The sequence below is a fragment of the Cnephaeus nilssonii genome (genome assembly GCF_951640355.1).
Source record: "Cnephaeus nilssonii genome assembly, chromosome: 20".
Lineage (NCBI taxonomy): Eukaryota > Metazoa > Chordata > Mammalia > Chiroptera > Vespertilionidae > Cnephaeus > Cnephaeus nilssonii.
The window spans coordinates 46,638,515-46,661,064 of record NC_137091.1 but is presented as its reverse complement, the minus strand read 5'-3'; the positions used below and the strand labels follow the sequence as shown (position 1 = coordinate 46,661,064).

At 44.8% G+C, this 22,550-nt stretch overlaps 1 protein-coding gene across 1 annotated transcript; it reads right to left on the bottom strand.

The window, feature by feature from the left end:
- Positions 1-531: 531 nt before the first annotated feature.
- On the bottom strand, positions 532-19,931 carry LOC307116572 (uncharacterized protein). The gene is made up of 4 exons (XM_079800651.1): positions 19,863-19,931; positions 15,364-15,599; positions 14,367-14,493; positions 532-5,202 (listed from the first exon to the last, which is right to left on the bottom strand). Exons 1-4 carry the CDS (start codon positions 19,894-19,896, stop codon positions 3,227-3,229), a joined length of 2,373 nt encoding a protein of 790 aa, XP_079656777.1. The 5' UTR covers positions 19,897-19,931; the 3' UTR covers positions 532-3,226.
- Positions 19,932-22,550: the final 2,619 nt, after the last annotated feature.

The following is a 22,550-nucleotide window of genomic DNA, read 5'->3' as shown; positions in this document are numbered from 1 at the left end:
TCGATGTTTCTAACTCTGTATCCCTCTCTCTTCCTCTCTGTAAAAAAATCAATAAAATATATATTTTTTAAAAAAGATAAAACAAATGTATGTTCACCTATTTTGGAACAACAGATTTGGCAATGCTATATTCAATCCACATACTTCGCCCTCTGGTAGAGAGAATCATCTCAGTGACAGAAAATACAACAATGAAGAACTTTCACCCAAACCCACTGGAATGATGCGGTCTCAAAAGCCACATCCCTTTGTCTTCATCTTTGTTCTGCTGCCAGAGCACCAATGGTTCTGATGGGAACATCTGAGAAGCTACAGGAACCCACAAAACCTCTTGATTATAATCAATGCCAATGACCGCTCCACTGTAGATAAACATGCCAGGAGTCCCTCAGATCTGTGTACACACCGCTCCTGTAGGCTTTCCCTCAAAAAAAACTTTCTGAGTGCAGGTTTAGATGAAGCCCATTCCATCTACTAGGCTGCAGTGTGGATCAACAACAATTAGGTTAGTGTTTCTGCAGTGAAAGGGATTCCCCTCACTGCAATGGTCCTCCAACCAGTGACCATCACCCATGGAATTGAAGGCATTAGGGCACATGGCCCTCTGCAAGCCTGGAGCAGGAGGTTCCTTTCAAATGCCTTAGCATCCTCTAAAAACAAGAAAAAAATTCACGCTGCTCCCAGATATACTTGAGGTTGTCATAGCTACCCCCTCTTTGGAATGATCTCTGTGTCTCAAAGCATCCATCGCACATGAGGATTACAGTCGTGTTTAGTAGGAAAATTATCGGAAACAATGTTATTTTGGCAAAAACTGCTGAGCTAATTTCTGCACCATATTCTTGCCTCAATGACAAAAATGTTGGAGACCACATAAAACTTTTTTACATCATCGTGCTTGGAGAGCCGAGATCTCCTTATAAACTAACCCACACAGTAAGTAGGACACCAAGATTAAAGAAGTCTTATGAAAAAGCCGTCATTATTTTGCAAAGAAAGAGACCTGAGACTGGCAGTTCTCCTGTTGATGACTTAGGCACTCAATTCACTTATCACTAGCATCTAGGAAAAGTGTGTTCCTCAAAATAGCAGTCCCTCTGCAACATTATCTTTACTGGGGCGAACAGTAATCAGTCCTATATTGGCAATTCATAACAGGGAAACAAAAACTAAGGGCTCAGGTATCCCTAATTTTCTTCAATAAATTAGACAACAGAGTTAGCTTCCCTGGGCACATGAGGATGGTGATTGATGCCATATTCAGGGGCCTTATAGGTGGTTCGGGTGAAATACCTTCAGCAACAGAAATATGCAGTGACATAGACCTGGCAAGACATCTCTGTATGTTAAAAAGTCAACATAATTACATAGTGTTCCAACATAAAAGCAAACACATACAACAGCAAAAACACTTACAATAACTTGACATAATATAGGTGAGATACAACTCAGAAAAATGAGGATTCACAAATTTTCTTCTACTATTATTAAGTCCTATCTAAGAAACGACATTTCCTACACATCTAAGAAATTTCTCTCATTCGGACTCTTACGTGGAGAGCGAATTTAGAATTATGCCTGAGACAATCCGCACATTAATTGCACACATAATGGCTTTCTCCAGTGTGAACTCTCTTATGATAATGGAAAACACTCCTACTTTTAAAAGATTTTCCACTTTCACTGCATTTATTTATTTATTTATTTTCAGTCTTAGTGAGTTTCTTTCTGGGCCAACAGTTCTTTTGAGACCCAATTTCAATGTCACACAGTTCCTTATGTGTACATGTCAGCCATGACATTTCAGTTCTGGATGGTGGACAAATGGTGGTAATTCTGGTCTGACCCTCTCTGGTTTGGTCCTGGGCAACCTGTAGTGACGCACAGCTGATAACTGCTAGTATGGCAAGGCGACGTCAGCGTCTTCCATCTCTGGACTGCTTCTCTTCTGTCTTGATGGCTGGAGTAGTCCTGTCGATTCCTCTGTTGCTGGAATCCACATGGTCTTGGAGTTGTTTTCTGAAAATATACAAACATATTCTCGACCAAAAGTTAATAAAGGAATATTTTCTATAAATTTGACTTGGGTTCCTATTTCATTTTTTGCCCAGATGATTTTCCTCTGGCTTGTTTTGACACCTTGTGTGTTCTTCAGGGGTGTCTTGCCTTTAGCCTTACAATTAATTTTCTAAAGTATTAATTTTCTAGATGTAATTACTTACAGGATATTTTTCCTTACATGATATTCTTCTACTACCCTCCCCCCGCCCTGCTTTTTGATTTAAATATTAGGATGCTTTTGAAAATTTTATAATGTAGTCTTGATGGCTTTTAAATTTTAATTTTTAGCACTATAATATTACTGTTTTAGGTTCATTACATGGTATGCATTTTTATCATGAGATGAACTACCAATAAAAATTTTAGTTAACACTTTAGGAACACCTTTTTGTCCAGTACAATTAATTTTTCTAGAATATTTGCTTGTTTCAACTAGCCAATTTAAATTTGCCTGAAAACTTGCCTACTATTTTATTGTCAAATTTATTACTCTAACAACAATCTTATTTTACCCTGTAAATATTAGTGGAAAGGATTATTTGCCTTCTTGAGTAGGTCCGGAGCATTCCTGGTGGTAGGCTGGATTTAGATTATCATAAACCCACTTCCCCACACCATGGGTACAAGACAACTCAAACAATTCTTGTTGGAGTGAGAGGGCATCTGCCGTCGACCAAGTCTCTGTTGGTCACCTGAGTCCTGATCTGGGCTGGGCATGGGAAGCACGAAGCCACATTCACTGCATTTATACGGCTTTTCTCCTGTGTGCACTGTCTGATGATATTGGAGAGTATCGTTCCTTGCAAAAGATTTTCCATATTCACTGCAATTATAACGCTTTTCTCTTGTATGAACTCTCTGATGCTAATGAAGGGCAGTGCTCTGGGTAAAAGATTTCCCACAGTCACTGCATTTATAAGGCTTTTCTCCTGTGTGAATTCTCTGATGATATTGAAGACAAATGCTCCTTGTAAAAGATGTTCCACATTCACTGCATTTATAAGGCTTTTCTCCTGTGTGAACCTTCTGATGACAATGAAGTGCAGTGCTTCTGATAAAAGATATCCCACATTCACTGAATTGATAAGGCTTTTCTCCTGTGTGAACTCTCTGATGATAATGGAGACCACTGATCCATGAAAGATTTCCCACATTCACTGCATTTCTAAAGCGTTTCACCTCTATGAAGTCTCTGATGCTTACGAAGGCCACGACCACGTGTAAAAGATTTCCCACATTCACTGCATTTACAAGGCTTTTCTCCTGCATGAAGTCTCTGATGATAATAAAGCTGAGGTTTAGTTTTAAAAGATTTTCCACATTCATTGCACTCATAAGGACTTTCTCCAGTGTGCACTCTCTGATGATATTGGAGACCAGAGCCACTTGTAAAAGACATTTCACATTCACTACATTTATAAGGCTTTCCTCCAGTGTGCACTCTCTGATGATATTGGAGACGATATATACTTGCAAAACATTTCCCACATTCACTGCATTTATAAGGCTTTTCTCCTGTATGAACTACCTGATGTCTACGAAGGAAAATCCTATGTGAAAAACATTTCCCACAGTCACTGCATTCATAAGGCTTTTCTACTGTATGAACTCTCTGATGATTATGAAGTTCAAACTGAGTGATAAAAGATTTTCCACATTCATTGCACTCATAAGGTCTTTCTCCAGAGTGCACTCTCTGATGGTATTGGAGACCACTGCTACTTGTAAAAGACTTTCCACATTCACTGCATTTATAAGGCTTTTCTCCAGTGTGAACTCTCTGATGATATTGGAGACCACTGCTACGTGTAAAAGACTTTCCACATTCACTGCATTTATAAGGCTTTTCTCCAGTGTGAACTCTCTGATGATATTGGAGACCACTGCTACTTGTAAAAGACTTTCCACATTCACTGCATTTATAAGGCTTTTCTCCAGTGTGAACTCTCTGATGACATTGGAGACAATTCATCCTTGAAAAAGATTTCCCACATTCACTGCATTTATAAGGCTTTTCTCCTGAATGAACTCTCTGATGTCTACATAGGACATTCCTATGTGAAAAAGATTTCCCACATTCACTACATTTATAAGGCTTCTTTCCAGTGTGAAAACTTTGATGATAACGGAGACCACTGCTACTCTTAAATGATTTCCCACATTTATTGCATTTATAAGGCTTTTCACCTGTATGAAGTCTCTGATGTTTACGAAAGGAAGGCATACGTGTAAAAAATTTCCCACAGTCACTGCATACATAAGGCTTTTCTCCTGTATGAAGTCTCTGATGATTATGAAGTTGAGGCTGAGTGATAAAAGATTTTCCACAGTCATTGCACTCATAAGGTCTTTCTCCAGAGTGCACTCTCTGATGATATTGGAGACTACTGCTATTTGTAAAAGACTTTCCACATTCACTGCATTTATAAGGCTTTTCTCCAGTGTGAAATCTCTGATGACGACGAAGGTCACCGCTAGTGATAAAAGATTTCCCACATTCACTGCATTTATAAGGCTTCTTTCCAGAGTGAAAACTTTGATGATAATGGAGGCCACTGCTACTCTTAAAAGATTTTCCACATTCACTGCATTTATAAGGCTTTTCTCCAGTCCAAACTCTCTGATGATGACGAAGATTACTGCTGCTAGGATCTTCCTCACATTCTTCTCTGGTGTAAAAATCTTTTCTCCTTTGAAACATCAAACCACCCTTGGAAATATCATTTGGCCTGTCCCTGGTCTGATCAGCTTTTAGGTGGAGATGCCCTGACCAGGAGAGTGTGCCCTGCCCAACCTCCCCACAGGTGAAATGATTCTGGGACACATTGAAATTGCAGATCTTTGCAAGTGACATCCTCTCCACACTCCCAATGAAAGTGTTCTCTCTCACATGCTGCTGCTGAAATTTTGCACTGAAAAAAAATTGTTTTGCACATGCCCCACACCTCAGCTGTATCTCTCCATGTTGTGTTCCCTGCAGCTCAGTCAAGTGAAAAATCCTTCTCAAGACGAGCCCACAACTCTCACAGGGGTGGCTCTTCTGGGAAGTCAAGGCTAACTTGTGATTCCTGGCCTGTGACACTCTTACAGAAGCGTTCTGTTCAGTCGGTACCTCCGCATTCTCTGCTCCACAGCAACAACCTGAACAAAAGGAAACGCTGGTGAAGTACATGTCGATCTTATGAAATCAGATTATTTTTCAGAAAATTGTTTCCCTGTCATGACTAGGCATGATTCCATAGAATGATTTTCAACACAAGTGAGTTGAACTCTAAGGAAACAGCTGTTATACATTAGCTGGCCTCAGAGGTCAGTCAATGGTGAAAATCTCACCAAAACAGGAACAAAAGCTTAGGGTGGGAAACAAAGAAGACAAGAAGGCTTTACTCATTGTTCCTCCACGAATGCGTTCTTATAGGACCTTTCGTGCTGGGGACCTGCGTCTGTGCAGGATAATTTGCATGTGCCGAAAGCCATACAACACAATGGTATTGAAGCACAGGATGTTCAAGGTCAATATAATAATACGTCTGCACTTCAAAGCTCTGCAGGCATGGACCTCGGTTAGTTTGCAGTAAAGAGGGACCTGTGAAAGAGGTAGAGGGACAAGGTCTAGGGAGGTTAAAGTTACTTGTGGGCATGGAATCTGAGAAGAAATGGTCATTATTACACCTGAGGAGCAGGCAAAGTGTCAACAATAAGACAGTATAAGCAAAACTGGATGAGGAATGGGTGATGGAAACAAAATACTTTTAAACAAAATGGGTTCCTAGTTATGACTTTAACAAAGCCCTGGTGTCATAACCATCCCAAGAGGCCTTCACCAAGGCAAGACCGCCTCTGGGTCCACCTTGTCCTTTATAAAGTCACTAGAGGCCCGGTGCACGAAATTCGTGCACTGGGGAGGGTGTCCCTCAGCCCAGCTTGCACCCTCTCTAATATGGGACCCCTCAGGGGATGTCCAACTGCAGGTTTAGGCCCGATCCCTGTGGAATCGGGCCTAAACCTACAGTTGGACATCCCTTTCACAATCCAGGACCTCTGGCTCCTAACCGCTCACCTACCTGCCTGATTGCCCCCTAACTGCTCCCTTGCTGGCCTGATTGCCCCCTAACTGCTCCTCTGCGGGCCTGATTGCCCCCAAATACCCTCCCCTGCTGGGCTGATCACCCCCAAGGCTTTTATTAGTATAGATATGACCCTGCACAGAAAATTTTACTAACCCTGCTTTACAATAAGGGCTTGACGATTGAATCATTAGGACCAGACACCAAGATTTCCTTTCTTTGAATAGTGGAGGGAATACTTATCTTGTCTTTAAGTTGCCCGGAAATTAAAATGAGATAATGACTTAGAAAAGTATAAAAGTATAAAAGCACCATATAAAGACAACTGTCTTTTTAATGAAGTGGTAAAATGAAAAACACTATTTTTATTCTCCCCTTCCTTCCTTTACAGCTTTTATTTAAACTTTGAAATTTATAAAAATTTCACTCCAATTTTCATTTCTTTACATTCAACATTATTTTGTATTGGTTTCAGGTTTTATATTAGTTACAGAATAGTGGTTAGACAATCATATACTTTACAAAGTGTTCCCCGATATTTCTAGTACCCACCTGGCATCATACCTTCATTACAACACTATTGACTATATTCCCTATTTAAGTGACAATGGGTTTACAGGTTCCTTTCAGTCTTTCTTTTGTGTTGCTCGTCCTTCCTTTTCTTTCTCACTTCTTCCCTCATTTTCTTTATATAGTATCTCAATTGGCCATCAAAGCTCAGTGAAGGCACTGGGACACGCTTCATCCATTTTACAGACCAGGAAACTGAGGCCAATTCCAGTTGGCTGTGGAACTTGACTCAGCACACAGGAAGCCCTCAGAGCCATGCTCTTTGTGCTTCCTAAGGGGCAGTCGCCCGGCAAACAGAACAAACCTTCCAGTCAGGCTTCCAAGCCTCTTTCTCAAGCACCTCTTCATTGCGGATGCTCCACATTCTTTCCTCTCCCCGTCCCCTGTCCCCCATTCTTTACTGTCCCCGCTTCTCCGGAGCAGGTGGAAGGCTTCGCACTCACTGCCTAGGCATGCTCTGCCATGGGGCAGGGCTCCGCGGGCTTGCTTTTGGGTCAAGGCAGGAGCAGGAATCACTGCCTCTGAAGTGTGAAGGCCGCCTGAGTGAGGCCCGTTAGCACTGGGAGCTTCTCTGAATCACATCAGTCAGTCCAGTACCCTGTAGTGCAGCATCCCTCCACTGAGGTGGCACCACCCCTCAACCCCCGCCTCAGGGGTGAGGGTCCTTGCCCCTCTGCTCGGGAGTCCTTCCATGCCCCTTGATCCCTGGCTGGGCCCACCCACGTCTTGGGGCCACTGCAGAACCTCTGTATCTCTGCAGATGAGGCAGATCCCTGCCCTCGGTCTCCATGAAGCTATGAATCTCAGCAACCCCATGCCTGCAATGTGACCAGGGACCACCGGAGCGGCTAGTGTCCGGCTTCGCCTCCCCTGGGCAGTGATCTTCCCAGGGACCCCCGGGGAGTGGCTTGGAGGGTCCGGCCTCACCTCCCCTGGGCGGCGATCTTCCCAGGGACCCCTGGGAGCTGCTTGGCGGGTCCGGCTTCACCTCCCCTGGGCGGTGATGTTCCCAGGGACCCCCGGGGAGCGGCTAGGAGGGTCCCGACTCACCTCCCTGGGCAGCGATCTTCCCAGGGACCCCAGGGAGCAGCTGGATGGGCCCAGCCTCGCCCCCCCCCCCCGTGTTGCCGATCTCTCCAGGGACCCCCGGGAGAGGCTGGATGGGCCCAGCCACGCCCCCCCAGGTTGCCGATCTCCCCAGGAACCCCCGGGAGCGGCTGGGCAGCCTGGCCTCGCCTTCCCGGGGTAGCGATCTTCCCAGCGACCCCCGGAACTAAGAGGACTGGGCGCCGCCATCTTGATCTTCTCAACGGCCGGATAGGCCACACGGAGTCCCGCCTCCCAGCCTCCCACCGGCCCAATCGTGGGTGTAGCAGAGGTGCGGTCAATTTGCATGTTTCTCTATTATAAGGTAGGATGTTTCTTCTGTGATGCACAAATGATTCCTCCCCATGAATCCCAACTGGGTCAAACATGGCATTCAGGTGATATAAATCCAAAAGAAAAAACTAAATGGATGTATGGGAAGCACTGTTATAGAACTACAAAGCACAACAGAGATCATGTGGAGAAAAATCTATGGGAGTGATATCAGCAAGATGTCAGAACAAGAAGGCAGGTCTCCATGAACAAAAACAACTACAAGGGCTTAAGAGTACAATGAAACCCTGGCCGCTTTTACTCAATGGTTGAAGCGTCGGCCTCCACACCGAAGGGTCGAGGGTTTGATTCCTTGTCAAGGTTACACACCTGGGCTGAGGTTGGCTCCCTGCCCCGCCTGGTGGGTGAGAGAGTCAACCAGTCAATGTGTTTCTCTCACATCATTGTTCCCCTCTCTCTCTCCGCTCACTCCTTTCCACTCTCTCTGGAATGCACCGTGGTAAACACACACACACACACACACACACACACACAAGTGAGAATTAAAAAAAAGGAGTGCAATTAAACCAAAAAGAATTCAGTAGAGAAAAAAAAGGGGTGGGGGGGCTGAATTACAAAGAGATGACCAGAGTGGGTTAGCAAACATATTTAGCTAGAGTCAGTGTGGGTGCCCTGTCCAAAGGACATGGAATATTCAGGGCCAATCTGAGCTTGGGAATCTCATCAGAGTGTTCAAGCCTAATTTGCTATACACAGTCACAAAAGCAAGGACACAGCAAGCTATACTAGTGACTGTGCAGGCGTGCGCTTCTATAACCCAAAGACTAATGTCACTATTTCGAAAGAGGCCTCTTTGGTCTAAGTCGGTATAAAGTATGTTACTGACCAGGCAGTACGCGCCTGCTTGGGTGGATTGCTGTGTTTGCAATGGCTGCCATGTTAGCAGCGGCTACTTAGTAAGGCTCCTAGGCTGGCTCCTACATTGGGGGCTGCTTCGTAGGGAAGACACAGTGTTAACCAGTCAGCATGCAGCTCTCTATTTTATAGACTACGGTGCAGGACTTTACTTTGAAGAACTGTTTTCTCTAGTGGCTCCTTGGTAGCAATGGTTACATGGACTGCAATAAGGACTCCCTTATATACCCACCGCTTCCCCATAGCTTCTCGATCTAATACCCGGCGCCCATAATTGTCCAGTTCCTGGCAGAGAAGAACCTGTGTTCTCACAGTCAAAACAAGGATCAGAGTTTCCTCCATCACTCACTGCTCCTGTACTAATGTTGACCCTATTGGCCAGCTCTGTGAAAAACTCTGGACATTTCTGTATTTGTGAATCACAGAAATCTATGCAACATTTGTGAACTCTCCAAGGTCTACTTAATGAGCGGATCCATGATATTTATCAACATGCATCCCAAAAGAAATCCCTTTGGCAACAACCTATCCCAGGAATAAAATAAAAAACAATATGTTCTCAAAGTATTTGCCACCAAAGCCTCTAAATCCATCCCTTGTCATTAAAAAAATATAATAATTTGCTGCCAAAGCCACTGTGGACCCATAGACTTTTTGTTATTCTAACCTCAGCTCATGGAGCTTCAAGGATACTAGGCTACTGGGACTTTCTCAAACCTGAAACAACAACCCACCCAGTCAAAACCCTTGGTTCCATATGCCAATGAATGTATTTCTTGAGCTAGAATTGGTCCTAGAGCTGAAAGGAGTCACTGCTTCATCAAATGCATAGACATCTACAGCGGACTAAAAACAAGGACACTATCTACTAATCAATACCAAATAAATGGAGAGCACATACAGCCTGATAAAGAAGCCAAAATACTTACCTTTAAAAAGGTTTGCGAGCTACAAGAGAACACAAATAGAACCAACATAATGAAGAAATGAACACAGAACAATAGAAGAATATCAGATAGACAGAAATCATAATAACGAATGAAACAGAAATGTTGGTGTTGCACAATTACAAGGAATAAAATGAAAAATGAAATAAAGAGTATCAAAAGCAGACAAAAAGAATATGTGCTGTCCACGACAAGTCACTAGAAATCATCCAGATGGAAACAAGAAAAATAAATTTAAAGAATACAGCAAATTAAATAAAACCATAAAGTTAACCTATAATTTGCATTATGGGAATCCCAGGAAACACTAAGGGTGTTGGTCATGGAACAAGACAGACAGAAAGAAAAAAAAGGGGTGGGGGTGAGAAGAAGAGGGTAGAAATTTCATTTTTTAAAAATAAGTTGAAACGGACTTCTATAATCTGAAAAAACAAATGTTAACAATCAAGAACATGCACTCTCACAGGTCCTTGTATGGATTCAATGCAAACTGTACTTCCTCAAGAAATGTTATAGTAAGATGGGAAACCATAAAAATCTTAGAAGAGAGGAGGAACCGAGATGGCGGCAAAGGTAAACAACTAAGCTGCCGCCTCGCACAATAATTTCAAAACTACAACTAAAAGACAAAACCTCTACCACCCAGAACCACGGGAAAGCTGGCTGAATGGAAGTTTTACAGCTGAGGGGGAGAGGGAAAGGAACACAAACGCTGAGAAGCTGAGGTGCGGAGGCGCACGAATCGGGCTGGTGGCGGGTGACTGGGCGCGCGGCTTTTTTTCAATCCAAAGGGAGACAGGCTCCCAATCGCTCTGAGGTCCAGTTTCTGGGGACACGTGGGGGACCCAGACGCCTACAAGGAGAAGCTGAGCTGTTGGCTATCAGGTCGGAAGGTGACAGTGACTTTTTTGCAGAGGTGTGCCAAGTAATCATTGTTTGCTACGCTGGAGCGAGGGACGCAGGGAATTGGAGACGCGGAAAGGCAGAGACGGCTGACAGCAGCCATCGCCGTTTGCCACGCCCTAGCCTAGTGATGCCCTGAGACCTCACCCCACCCTCAGACCCAGCCCCACACATTCTACAAACCCGCCCAGGCTCCACATAGCGGCTTTAGCATATAAATGGCATTTCTGTGGAAGTGTAACCAAATAAACTGCAGCTCCAGTCAGACTGCTCCAAAACAGCCAAACCCCAAGCAAACAGAAGAAAACTGTAGTTTTTGCTGTAGCTCCTGCTGGGTGGCCTCAGACAGTAGCTGACCTGCACCCCATTGGAGATCCAGCAGCTAGGGTATCTAGTGGTTGATTTAAGACGACACCAGATTTCAACTGCTCTCATAAGGGACACATTCAAGAGGTAGACTCAGTGAGCACCAAAGCCCTACTGGAACAAACCTGCCCCATAAACGTGTCTCCAGCACAGCAATTCTTCCATTATAGACACAGCGGGTCCTTACAGTCAATTGGCCTGGAGGTCAATTCCTCCCAGTGACACCAACAACAATTAAGACTTAACTACAACCAGGCTGTACACACAGTACACAAAGGGGTGCACCAAGAGTGTCCACCTCGCGCCAGGACAGATGCCTCAAATTCCTTCATTATCATGTTAATTGTTCCTGTACCCACCTAAGTATGTGTCCATCATTTTACTTTTTATCCAATCCCAGGGGTTTCCCACAGTTTGACTTTATCCCACCTCCTTAATCCATCACCAATGAATTTCATGTAGCCCACCTATGTCCCTCCTTTGATGGCAATGTATAAATATAGATGTAACCCGCCATTCTTTGCAGCATTATCTCAATTCATTGAGGTTCTGCTTCCCGGCATATGTCGACAGTTTGGCTCAAATAAACTCACTAAAATTCCTAAAAAAAAAAAAAAAAAAAAAAAAAGAGTGTCCACCTCAGGTAACTGGGAGGCTGACTCATTGAACCAATAGGACACCTAGTACACAAAGCTACCCTACCAAATCGGGGAAGGAGCGAAAATGAGGAGACAAGGAAACAGATCACAAAAACAGAAATGGAGGAGAACAAATGACTGGACATAGAGTTCAAAACCACGGTTATAAGGTTTTTCAAGAATTTCCTGGAAAAGCCCGATAAATTTAATGAGACCCTCGAGGATATGAAAAAGGACCAACTAGAAATTAAACATATAATGACTGAAATAAAAAATATTATACAGAGACCCAACAGCAAACTAGAGAAACACAAGAATCAACTCAAAGATTTGGAATACAAAGAGGCAAAGGACACTCCTCCAGAGAAGCAAGAAGAGAAGAGAATTCTGAAAGTTGTAGATAGTGTAAGAAGCCTCTGGGACAACTTCAAGCATACCAACATCAGAATTATGGGGGTGCCAGAAGAGAGAGAGCAAGACGCTGAAAACCTATTTGAAGAAATAATGACAGAAAACTTCCCCCACCTGGTGAAAGAAATAGACTTACAAGTCTAAGAAGCGCACAGAACCCCAAACAAAAGGAATCCAAAGAGGACCACACCAAGACACATCATAATTAAAATGCCAAGGGCAAAAGACAAAGAGAGAATCTTACAAGCAGCAAGAGAAAAACAGTTACCCACAAGGGAGCACCCATACGATTATCAGCTGATTTCTCAACAGAAATTATGCAGGCCAGATGGGAGTGGCAAGAAATATTCAAAGTGATGAATAGCAAGAACCTACAACCAAGATTACTCTACCCAGCAAAGTTATCATTCAGAATTGAAGGGCAGATAAAGAGCTTCACAGATAAGAAAAAGCTAAAGGAGTTCATCACCACCAAATCAGTATTATATGAAACTAGAGGCCCGGTGCACGAAATTCATGCATGGAGAGGGGGGTGTCCCTCAGCCCAACCTGTACCTCTCCAATCTGGGACCCCTCGAGGGATGTCCGACTGCCCGTTTAGGCCCGATCCCACTGGAATACATATATAATACTTTAAACAATAAAGCATTTTTTAAAATATGTTTAAAATATCCATAGTACACAACACAATCTACAAATTAAATGCAATCCTGAGGATAATTCCTATGGTATTTTACAAAGAAATGAAAAGAGAATCTTGAAATATATGGAACCAAAAAATGAGAATAGCAAAAACAATCGTGAGTGAGAACAAAGCTGGTGGCATCACACTTCCTGACTTCATTTTAGTACAAAGAGAAAGCAAGCAGTGTGTTTCTGGAGAAAAACAGGCACATACATCAACTGAACAGACCAGAAAACAGAAAAATAAACCCAGGCACATCCTTTGAAGTAATCTCTGACAAAGCTGCAAGACACAGAAGAAGGGAAAGATAGTTTCTACAATGAATGGTGCTGTTGAAATCAATACTCACATGTAAACACAACAATACTGGACATTGCTGGTAAAATGTAACTCAACCTGCATGACAGAAATGAATGTCAGCCCTAAAACGAAAAACTCCTCAGGACAATCTAGAGAAAAAGTTTTGGAGGTTTGTATTGGACAGCATTTTCTGAATGTGACACCAACCACCACACAAAATAGAGAAAACAAACAGTCCAGATTGCAACAAATAAAGAAAAAAAGCTTCTCAGCACAACAGCAATAAACACAATGAAATGAAAGGAAATCTAAAGAAAAGAAGAAAATACTTGCAAATCATACGAAGGAATCGCTTGGAGAGATTGTGGATTCAGTTCTGATCAGCACAATAAAGCAAATATTGCAATATGAAAAGAAATTCACAAAAATATTTACAGTTCCCAGGGAATAATGAAGGTATGTTAATACCATAGTGCAGGCTAATAACAATGCAATGACTCTGTCTTAAAAGCAAACTCGATATCACTTCATTACAAATACATTATTCTAAGCACTAGTAACAAGCATTGAGCTGCTAGAAACATGGTGATACTAGACCTGCAGCATCCAAGATTGCAAAAACATGGACTTTGTAGAAAAGCAGGTGTGGGGAGCAATAACTGCAAAGCACAATTAAGCACATGCAACAATATGTGTTCCTGTATGTAATAAGCAATTAATATATAAAATATACAAGGTCTTCAAAAGAATGTTTAAACAAAAAATACAGTTATTAACCAAGATAAGGATGTAGAAACAATTCTTCAAAAAATAGGCAAAAGTGACCAACAGGAATATAGAAAATGCTTTCCTCACAGAAAAAAAGTGGAATCCCTCAGGCTTCCTGCAACACTACCAACCACAAGTCCTTCCCTGTGAACGTAGTACAGCGGGGAGAACTGGGACTTCAGGAAAGAAGGGAGCAGCGGAAACAGACCCACCCTCCCCAGGACAGCAACTACCCAGGAAACTGGAAAATCAAGCAGAACCACAGTCTACATGGGAGGACACAGCACACACTGGGGGATGGGGCCTGGGAAATTCCAAAGCCAAGACCAGGTCACTGTGAGAGTGAGAGTCTTACCCAGCGAGGAAACAAGTTCAAAGTTCTCCAGCATCACATTCAGGTACAGCTGTCTCTGACCCTCATCAAGGAGGCTCCATTCCTCCCTGGAGAAGTACAGGGCAATGTCCTCAAAGGTCACGCCAACCTGTCAGAATGGAGACAATTGACACCAGAGCTGTCTCTCTGAGAACCCCCACTCCTACTCCTTACACACCTTCCCCCCCTCAACCTCCTCCAAGGCACCCGGTTAGTGTGGACACCAGGCCCTAATGCCAGTGCAGGCTGCTCTCTCATCACAGTCCCATTACTCACTGGGATTGCCCTCAGCAGAGCAGCTGGGTTGGGTGGGAAGGATTGGGGGAGGGGAGGGGAGAAAGCAATGCCATTTAAGGTCTGGGCGATGCCTGCAGGGCCCCAGCCTTCCTGCCAAGCAATCCCACTGCAGTCTCCTAGATCATGCCTCCAAGACAAAGCCACGCCTGGGTTTATGCTTCACCTTTAAGTCCCCACACCAGGTCCCGGGGACTATCAGCTCACACTTCCTCCAGATGTGCACACCACTGGGTAACCTTTAACCCCTTCCCATCTTCAGTCCCAGGTTCACTCCCTCAGCTCTGCCCCCTTCCTGCTCCAATGCCACTGGATCTCGCTGGACTCACCCATGAACTTGGCACATGGCATCCACAGAGAGCTTGTCTACCAGAAGACCCAGGACCACCCCCGGCCCCTGAGGGACCCCACAGACCGGAAAAAGCCTATTGAGGCTGTGACGTCCTCCCTGCAGCCTCTGATCTGTCCGCCAATCCTCACAGCCCACACCCTCAGGGAACCTCAGATGCCAGTCAGCCCTGTCCTCTCCGCCCTGCACTGGCTGTGCCTCAGAAGCCACAACGCTCCTCTCCCCTCCGCCTTCCTCACGGTTCTCCACGCGGACTGAGCTGCAGGACGTGACAGATGCCCCTCAGGCTGTGGTGTCTGTGAAGGAGGAAGTGAGGCCTGGGGGAGTGGAACTCACCTCAGCGAAGCTCCTTAGCGCGGGCGCCGCCATTGCTCTCTGTGGGCCGAGCGGGGCGGGAGCGGCCGGAGTAGAAGCCGCTGCAGGAATGGCGGTGCCTGTCCCGGCCCTGGCGTGGGTCCGGGAGGTGACTCCGAGCTTCAATCCCCAGTGTGAGCTGTGAGCATCACGGGAGGCTCCCACCGTTGTTGTGGGCGCGGAACACCACTCTCCACCTTCTCCACAGGAGCGGAGACCTAGAAAACCTGACCACCTCAGACAGACGTCTGAGAACAGAAAATCCCGCCAGGAGGCTACCGGTCCCGCCCTCAGAAATAACCAAACGCAAACGCCTTCTCTGAGCCCCCATTGGCTCAGCCTGCTGGCATTCCATGCGTGGCCTTCTGGGTAATGTAGTTTCTCCGCTGCAACGCCAGGATTCTGTATTTCTTAGTTGAATCTAGGACTGGATTTAAGGGCTGATAGCCCAAGAACACACCAAGGATACTAAGTGTCCTCTAGCACCTTCAGGGAAGGTGATATTTGGGGCAAAAACAAATGCACTTTTGAGCAATAACTCCCCATAAATTCCTCCATAAAATACAAACAACATTGAGGTAGAATGGCAAAATTATGGAATATCTATTTATAGATCTCTCTATATAAGATGTCAATAAGCTGCCGAAACCGGTTTGGCTCAGTGGATAGAGCATCAGCCTGCGGACTGAAAGGTCGCAGGTTCGATTCCGGTCAAGGGCATGTACCTTGGTTGTGGGCACATCCCCAGTGGGGGGTGTGCAAGAGGCGGCTGATCGATGTTTCTCTCATTGATGTTTCTGACTCTCTATCTCTCTCTCCTCCTCTCTGTAATAAAATCAATAAAATAAAATAAAAAAAAAAAGATGTCAATAAGCTAAGTGTCAAACTATCTGGGTAATGATGTCCAGTAGTAACACCTGGCTTCCTATCGCTGGCAATGACTAGCCTCAGGTGGAAACACATTACACTGTAACCAAATGTCTGTGAAGTTTTTTCCTGTGCCTCATGTCATTTGATCCTCACAGAAGTCCTGGAGTAGGTAGATAGGACACTCAATGGAATCCTATCATTAGCCAGAAAACGTAGATTTAAAAAGCTTAGAAAGTTGACCTGACTGAAAAGAAGTAAGAATTGGTGGATCTTGAAAATGACTTCAGGTTTTTGCACTGCACAGAATATAGTCAAACACTACTGAAGTTAAATATTTTACCCTTTGTTCTCCGTGTGATCTACAATAATAATGTGCTTCGTGTTGATGTTTACTGCTCTGTTGCTGACAATTACCTGAAAGAAAAGTTGGGGTGCTTCACTGGGCTGGAAAAAGTTGAGCTCCATCAGAAATCAGGTCTAATTACGCAAATTTATTCTATATGTATAAAAGGCTAAGCTTACTCGCGCATTGGCGATACATATAAAGCTCTTGTTTATGCCAATTGCATGCGAGTTTCAATCTGTCATTGTCGATTGTGAATTTGGTTGTTTTTGTTGACATTCTGAAGCTGAAAGAAAGCAGCAGCCGTGCATGGAAGTAAGAATGGCGATTAAATTCGATGATAATAATAGTGATCCGGGTAGATATAATTATCACCGTGTAACCATAGTTGCCATCATATTCAGAAACGAAGATGGAGGACCTCCTCTTGAAAAGGACTCATTCATTATAAACCAGATCCCAATAATCTGAATGACACTAACATGAAACAAATCAGTATCCTGTTTCCTACATTAGATGTAATGACGTATCCTATTCTTTTCACACATGGTGAAAAAGGCTGGCAAACAAATCTTGCATTAGGACTCAGAGATGACAGTGTAATCGACAATATTAGATTCAATGGATGATGCTGAAAAAAAAGCTTTCCCATCGAATTTCTTAAAAAAATATTGCTCCTTCAGCAATGATGTGTCATAAATTGGAATTGAAAGTAGTTGCAATGATCATGCTACTGAGAATCTCAATAGTAAACGGGGTCTTTGTAAGGATATTAGATTTATTATTGAGATTGTGACCTAACATAATCAAAGCTGAAATATTAACAGGATCTGAAGAGGAGAGGTTTTTCTGATTCCAGGAATTGATTTGTCCCCATCTGACACCGGCCTCAGTGTTAGAATAAGTTTAATTAATTTATTAGTCATTGTTTTTTTTTATCAATATTGTCTTTCTATCTTGTTTAAGTTTTTATATGTTTTTGTTCTTTAGATATCTTTTGTTGCTATATCATGTTATTGTTTATTAATCAATTCTTATATTATTTTCATGTACACTTTACTAATTTCCTTTTATCTCTGACACTTTTATTATAGAGAAAAGGCTAACAGCGATATGAAAATATTGCTCCAATTAATTTCCTTACAATGGAAATAAATTTGTGCACTGGGCCACTAGTTTTTAAATAAACAATGATTGACCAAAGAAAATATTATCTAGGATAGCGATCGCCAACCTTTCGAATCTCAGCAGTTGGCAATCGTTGCTCTAGGATGTGGAGCATGTGAATACCCTACACACTGGTGGAAAAAGGCCAAAAGTTACAATCAGCTTATTTTTATTTTGAAGGGAAAGTGTCTTGATTTTTAAAATATATATTTATTAACTTCAGAAAGAAAGGGAGAGATAGCACCAATAAAGAGTGAGAATCACTGACTAGTTGCCTCCTGCACACTGCACACTGGGTGTGAACCTGCAACTCGGGAATGTACCCTGACCTGTAAATACTATACTGCAGGTAAATAATGCAATGATTGTGTCTCAAAAGCAAAGGCAATATAACTTTATTAAAAATACTTCATTACTAAACACTAGTAACTAACATCTGAGCTTGCTAGAATAATGGTGGCAGTAGACCTGCTAACTGCACTGTTGCCAAAAACATGGACTTCTGCTGGGAATCAATTACAGCATGTAATAATTACAAGAGTTTCGCCAAAAGGTTGGTGTAGTTTGGGCGGCTCAACAACGGTGAGTCACATATGTACTTTACCTGTTGAAACAGCTAAAGGGCACTTCCCCCAAACCTGAATAGGATTGTTAACTGCCTGATAGCTCAGGGCATTTTATTGCCTCCTGTTGGCCAAACACCTGAACATCTGTAGGCTATTACCCAATCCAACAATATACTTTGATACCCTACCCTTTGAAGTGTATTATCTCCACTGTGCCTTAAGACAAACTGTGTTGAATAAAAGCATGGGTCTTTGGTCAAGGTAAGAGTCTTTAGCTCCATCAGCTGAAGATCCTCTGACCCCCAATGCCTTTCAAAATTATCTGTTGTCCTTGGACTCTTTAATCATCTACACGCAACCCCTTTCTCCAGAATTCTGAACCCTTTGTAAGGCTGGGAAAAGAACCCCGGCATACTTCATAGAAAAGCCGGCCTACCAGCCATGAAGACAGAAGAGAAGCAGTCCAGAGATGGAAGACGCTGACCATGCGTTGCCATACTAGCAGTCAGCAGATGTGCGTCACTGCAGGTTGCCCAGGACCAAACCAGAGAGGGTCAGACCTGCATTACCACCATTTGTCCACCATCCAGAACTGAAATATCATTGCTGTTATATACACATAAACAACTGTTGGACATAGAAATCGGGACTCAAAAGAACTGTTGACCCAAAAAGAAACTCACTATAGACTGATTCATTTGCCTCTCAGCATAACCATTATTGCTTGTCTCATTTTCGGTTCCTATAAGTGTATTCCTAGTATCACATGAGCTCACTCATCTAGGGGGAATGATGAACAATATAGACTGAAGAACAAGAACAGCATCGATCAGACTGTCAGACCTCAGAGGGAAGGTAGGGGAGGGTGTGGACAAGGGAGATAGATCAACCAAAGGACTTGTGTGCTTGCATATGAGCCTAACCAGTGATCACGGATAACAGGGGGATGGGGGCATGCGTGTGGGGGGGTTTGGGATGGGAATGGGGGGGGGGTGATGACAAATATGTGATACCTTAATCAATAAAGTAATAAAATAAAATAAAATAAAGAAAAGCCGGCCTGGGCGAGCAGTATCTGAGAAGCACAATTAACCACATGCAAAAAGATGTGTTCTGTATGTAATAAGCAATTAATATATGAAATCTACAAGGTAATCAAAAGAATCTCTAACCAAAAAATACAGTTAATAAACAAGATAGGATGTAGAGACAAATCTTCAAATGGTACATACACATGACTAGTAGGAATATAGAAAATGCTTTCCTCACTGATCAAGGTGGAATCCCTCAGGCTTCCTGCAACACTACCAACCACAAGTCCTTCCTGTGAACGTAGTACAGCGGGGAGAACTGGGACTTCAGGAAAGAAGGGAGCAGGGGAAACAGACCCACCCTCCCAGGACAGCAACTACCCAGAAAACTGGAAAATCAAGCAGAACCACAGTCTACATGGGAGGACAGAGCACACCCTGGAAGATGGGGCCTGGGAAATTGCAAAGCCAAGTCCAGGTCACTGGTGAGAGTGAATGTCTTACCCAGGGAAGATAGAAGTTCAAAGTTCTCCAGCATCACGCTCAGGTACAGCTGTCTCTGACCCTCATCAAGAAGGCTCCATTCCCCCCTGGAGAAGTACAGGGCAATGTCCTCAAAGGTCACGCCAACCTGTCAGATTGGAGACAAGAGCTGTATCTCTCAGAACCAGCCCGGCCTGCACCCTGTCCAATCTGGGACCCCTTGAAGGATGTCGTACTGCCGGTTTACAGGGATAGGGCCTAAACTGGCAGTTGGACATTCATCTCACAATCTGGGACTGCTGGCTCCAGCTGCTCACCCGCCTTCATGCCTGCCTGATTGCCCCTAACCACTCTTCCTGCCAGCCTGCTCGCCCCCAACTGCCCACCATCCCTGGCCTGCTCACCCCCAAATGCCTCCCACCGCCAGACTGGTCACCGGCATCTGCCCCCCGTGCAATCCTGCTCATTCCCAACTGCCCCCTCTTGTGGCCTGCTCGCTCCCACCTTCCCTCTTCACTGTCCTGACTGCCCACAACTGCCCCTTGCTGGCCTGCTCACTCCAAACTTCCCGCGCCCCACTGTCCTGATTACCTACAACTGACCCCTACTGACAGGCTACCTGCCCCAAATTGGCCCCCCTGCTGGTCTGCTTTACCCCCAAATCCCTACCTACCACCAGCCTTATCACCCACAAACTGCCATCCCATCCTGACCTGATCACACCCCGTCGACCCAAGCTCCCAGCCCCTCCTTTTCTTTTTTATTTTTCAGTGCCTCCTTGAGCAGAGGCCAGTGCCGGCTGGAAGCAGGTATCTGGGATTTATTTATCTTATATAATTGGAACTTTATACCATTGAGCTGAGGCCAGGGCTGGCCAGGGCAGGCGGAAAGCTTTGCTTCTTCCATCACCGGGGGCAACCCAAGCCTCCTGTTCCCTCCAGCTCCCTGGAGGCAAACATCTTAATTTGCATACTTGCTCTGATTGACTGGTGCATGTAGCGGAGGTACGGTCAATTTACATGTTTCTCTTTTATTAGATAGACTAGGCGCCCGGTGCACGAAATTCGTGCACTGGGAGTGGGGAGTCCCTCAGCCCAACCTGCCCCCTCTCACATACTGGGAGCCCTCAGGGGATGTCCTACTGATGGCTTAGGCCCGATCCCCACGGGAAGCGGGCCTAAGCCACAGTCTGGCCTCCCTTTGTGGGAGGCAACCGGGCTGATCAGGGGAAGGCACCAGCCCCATCACCCCGCTGCTGCAGCCACTGCCAGTCACCACAGCCACCAAGGTGTTTTCATCAACAGGGACTCCAGTCCCTTCACCCAGAAAAAATGACAACTTTCTTTAGGAATTTTCAAGAAAATTTGAAAATTTTCTTTCTTTCTTTCTCTCTCTCTCTTTCTTTCTTTTTTTTATCCTTGCCTAAGGATATGTTTCCATTGACTTTTAGAGAATGTGGAAGAGAAAGGGAAAGACAGAGAGAAACATTGAAGTGAGAGGAACACTTTGATTGGTTGCCTCCTACATGAGCCCTGATCTGGGCCCCAACCAGGGAGGAGCTTGCAACCTAAGTACATGCCCTTGATCAGAATCAACCCCGACCCTGCTGTCGCAGGCTGAGGCTCTATCCACTGAGTCAAACCTGCTAGGGCAGGATATGACTTTTCTTAGCCCTCTAGCAGCGGACCTTCGATTTTTTCTCCAGAAGTGTGATGGAAAAACCCTAGATCACCTTTTTGGATTCTTATTACCCAAGTTACTAAGGATATTACCAGTGGCATACAGGAAGCTTAGCCAAAGTGCAGTCAGAAAAGGTGTTTCCTCTATAGTTCACACCAATCACAGGCTGTGCCCTGCCCAGGCCTAAAGCCTCTGGCCAAAGCTTTAAGCCTGGGCAGGGGACCTCTAGCTCTGTGATCACAGATACCGCCCATTGGGCAGGGGACCCCCAGCTCCCTGCAATCCACCACAGGAGCAGACCCCCTTGCAGGAATGGACCCCAGTTCCCTGTAATCCATCACAAGCCACCGCTTGTGCCCAAGGCTGGAAAAACCTCCGGCGGAGGCTTTCCAGGCCTTGGGCTCAGCCGGACCCCAAGCTCCCTGCGATCCATCGCAGGAGCGGACCCCCAGTTGCCTGCAATCCATTGCATGCTCCCTGCTCAAGCCCAAGGCCAGAAAAACCTCTGCCGGAGGCTTTCCCGGCCTTGAGCTCAGCCGGACCCCATGCTCCCTGCGATGGATAGCAGGAGCGGATGCCCAGTTCCCTGCGATCCATCGCAGGCTCCCCGCTCGTGCCCAAGGCTGTGGAGGCTTTCCTGGCCTTGGGAACAATCGGGGCTTGGGTCAGCACCCGCCGGCGGCGGCGGGCACTGACCTATGCAGCCTGCCCCATCCGCCATCAGGGCTTGGGTCCCAACGGCTGCAGCGGGCGCTGTCCCCTTCCCCCACCATCTTTGCTGGGTTAATTTGCTTAGAGCCCCTGATTGGCTGTGGGCATGGCTTATGGGTGTAGTGAAGGTACGGTCAATTTGCATATTACTCTTTTATTATGTAGGATTTCCTTATTAAAATGCACCCAAAGACAATGGTGCTTGTGGGCTTCGGGAAGTGAGAAGGGTCCGGCCTGCGAATGTCTCTGAAGTGAGAAGCTGAAGATCAAAGATGGAGAGAGAGGGAGAGAAAAAAAAAAATCAATGCTGAGAGAGAA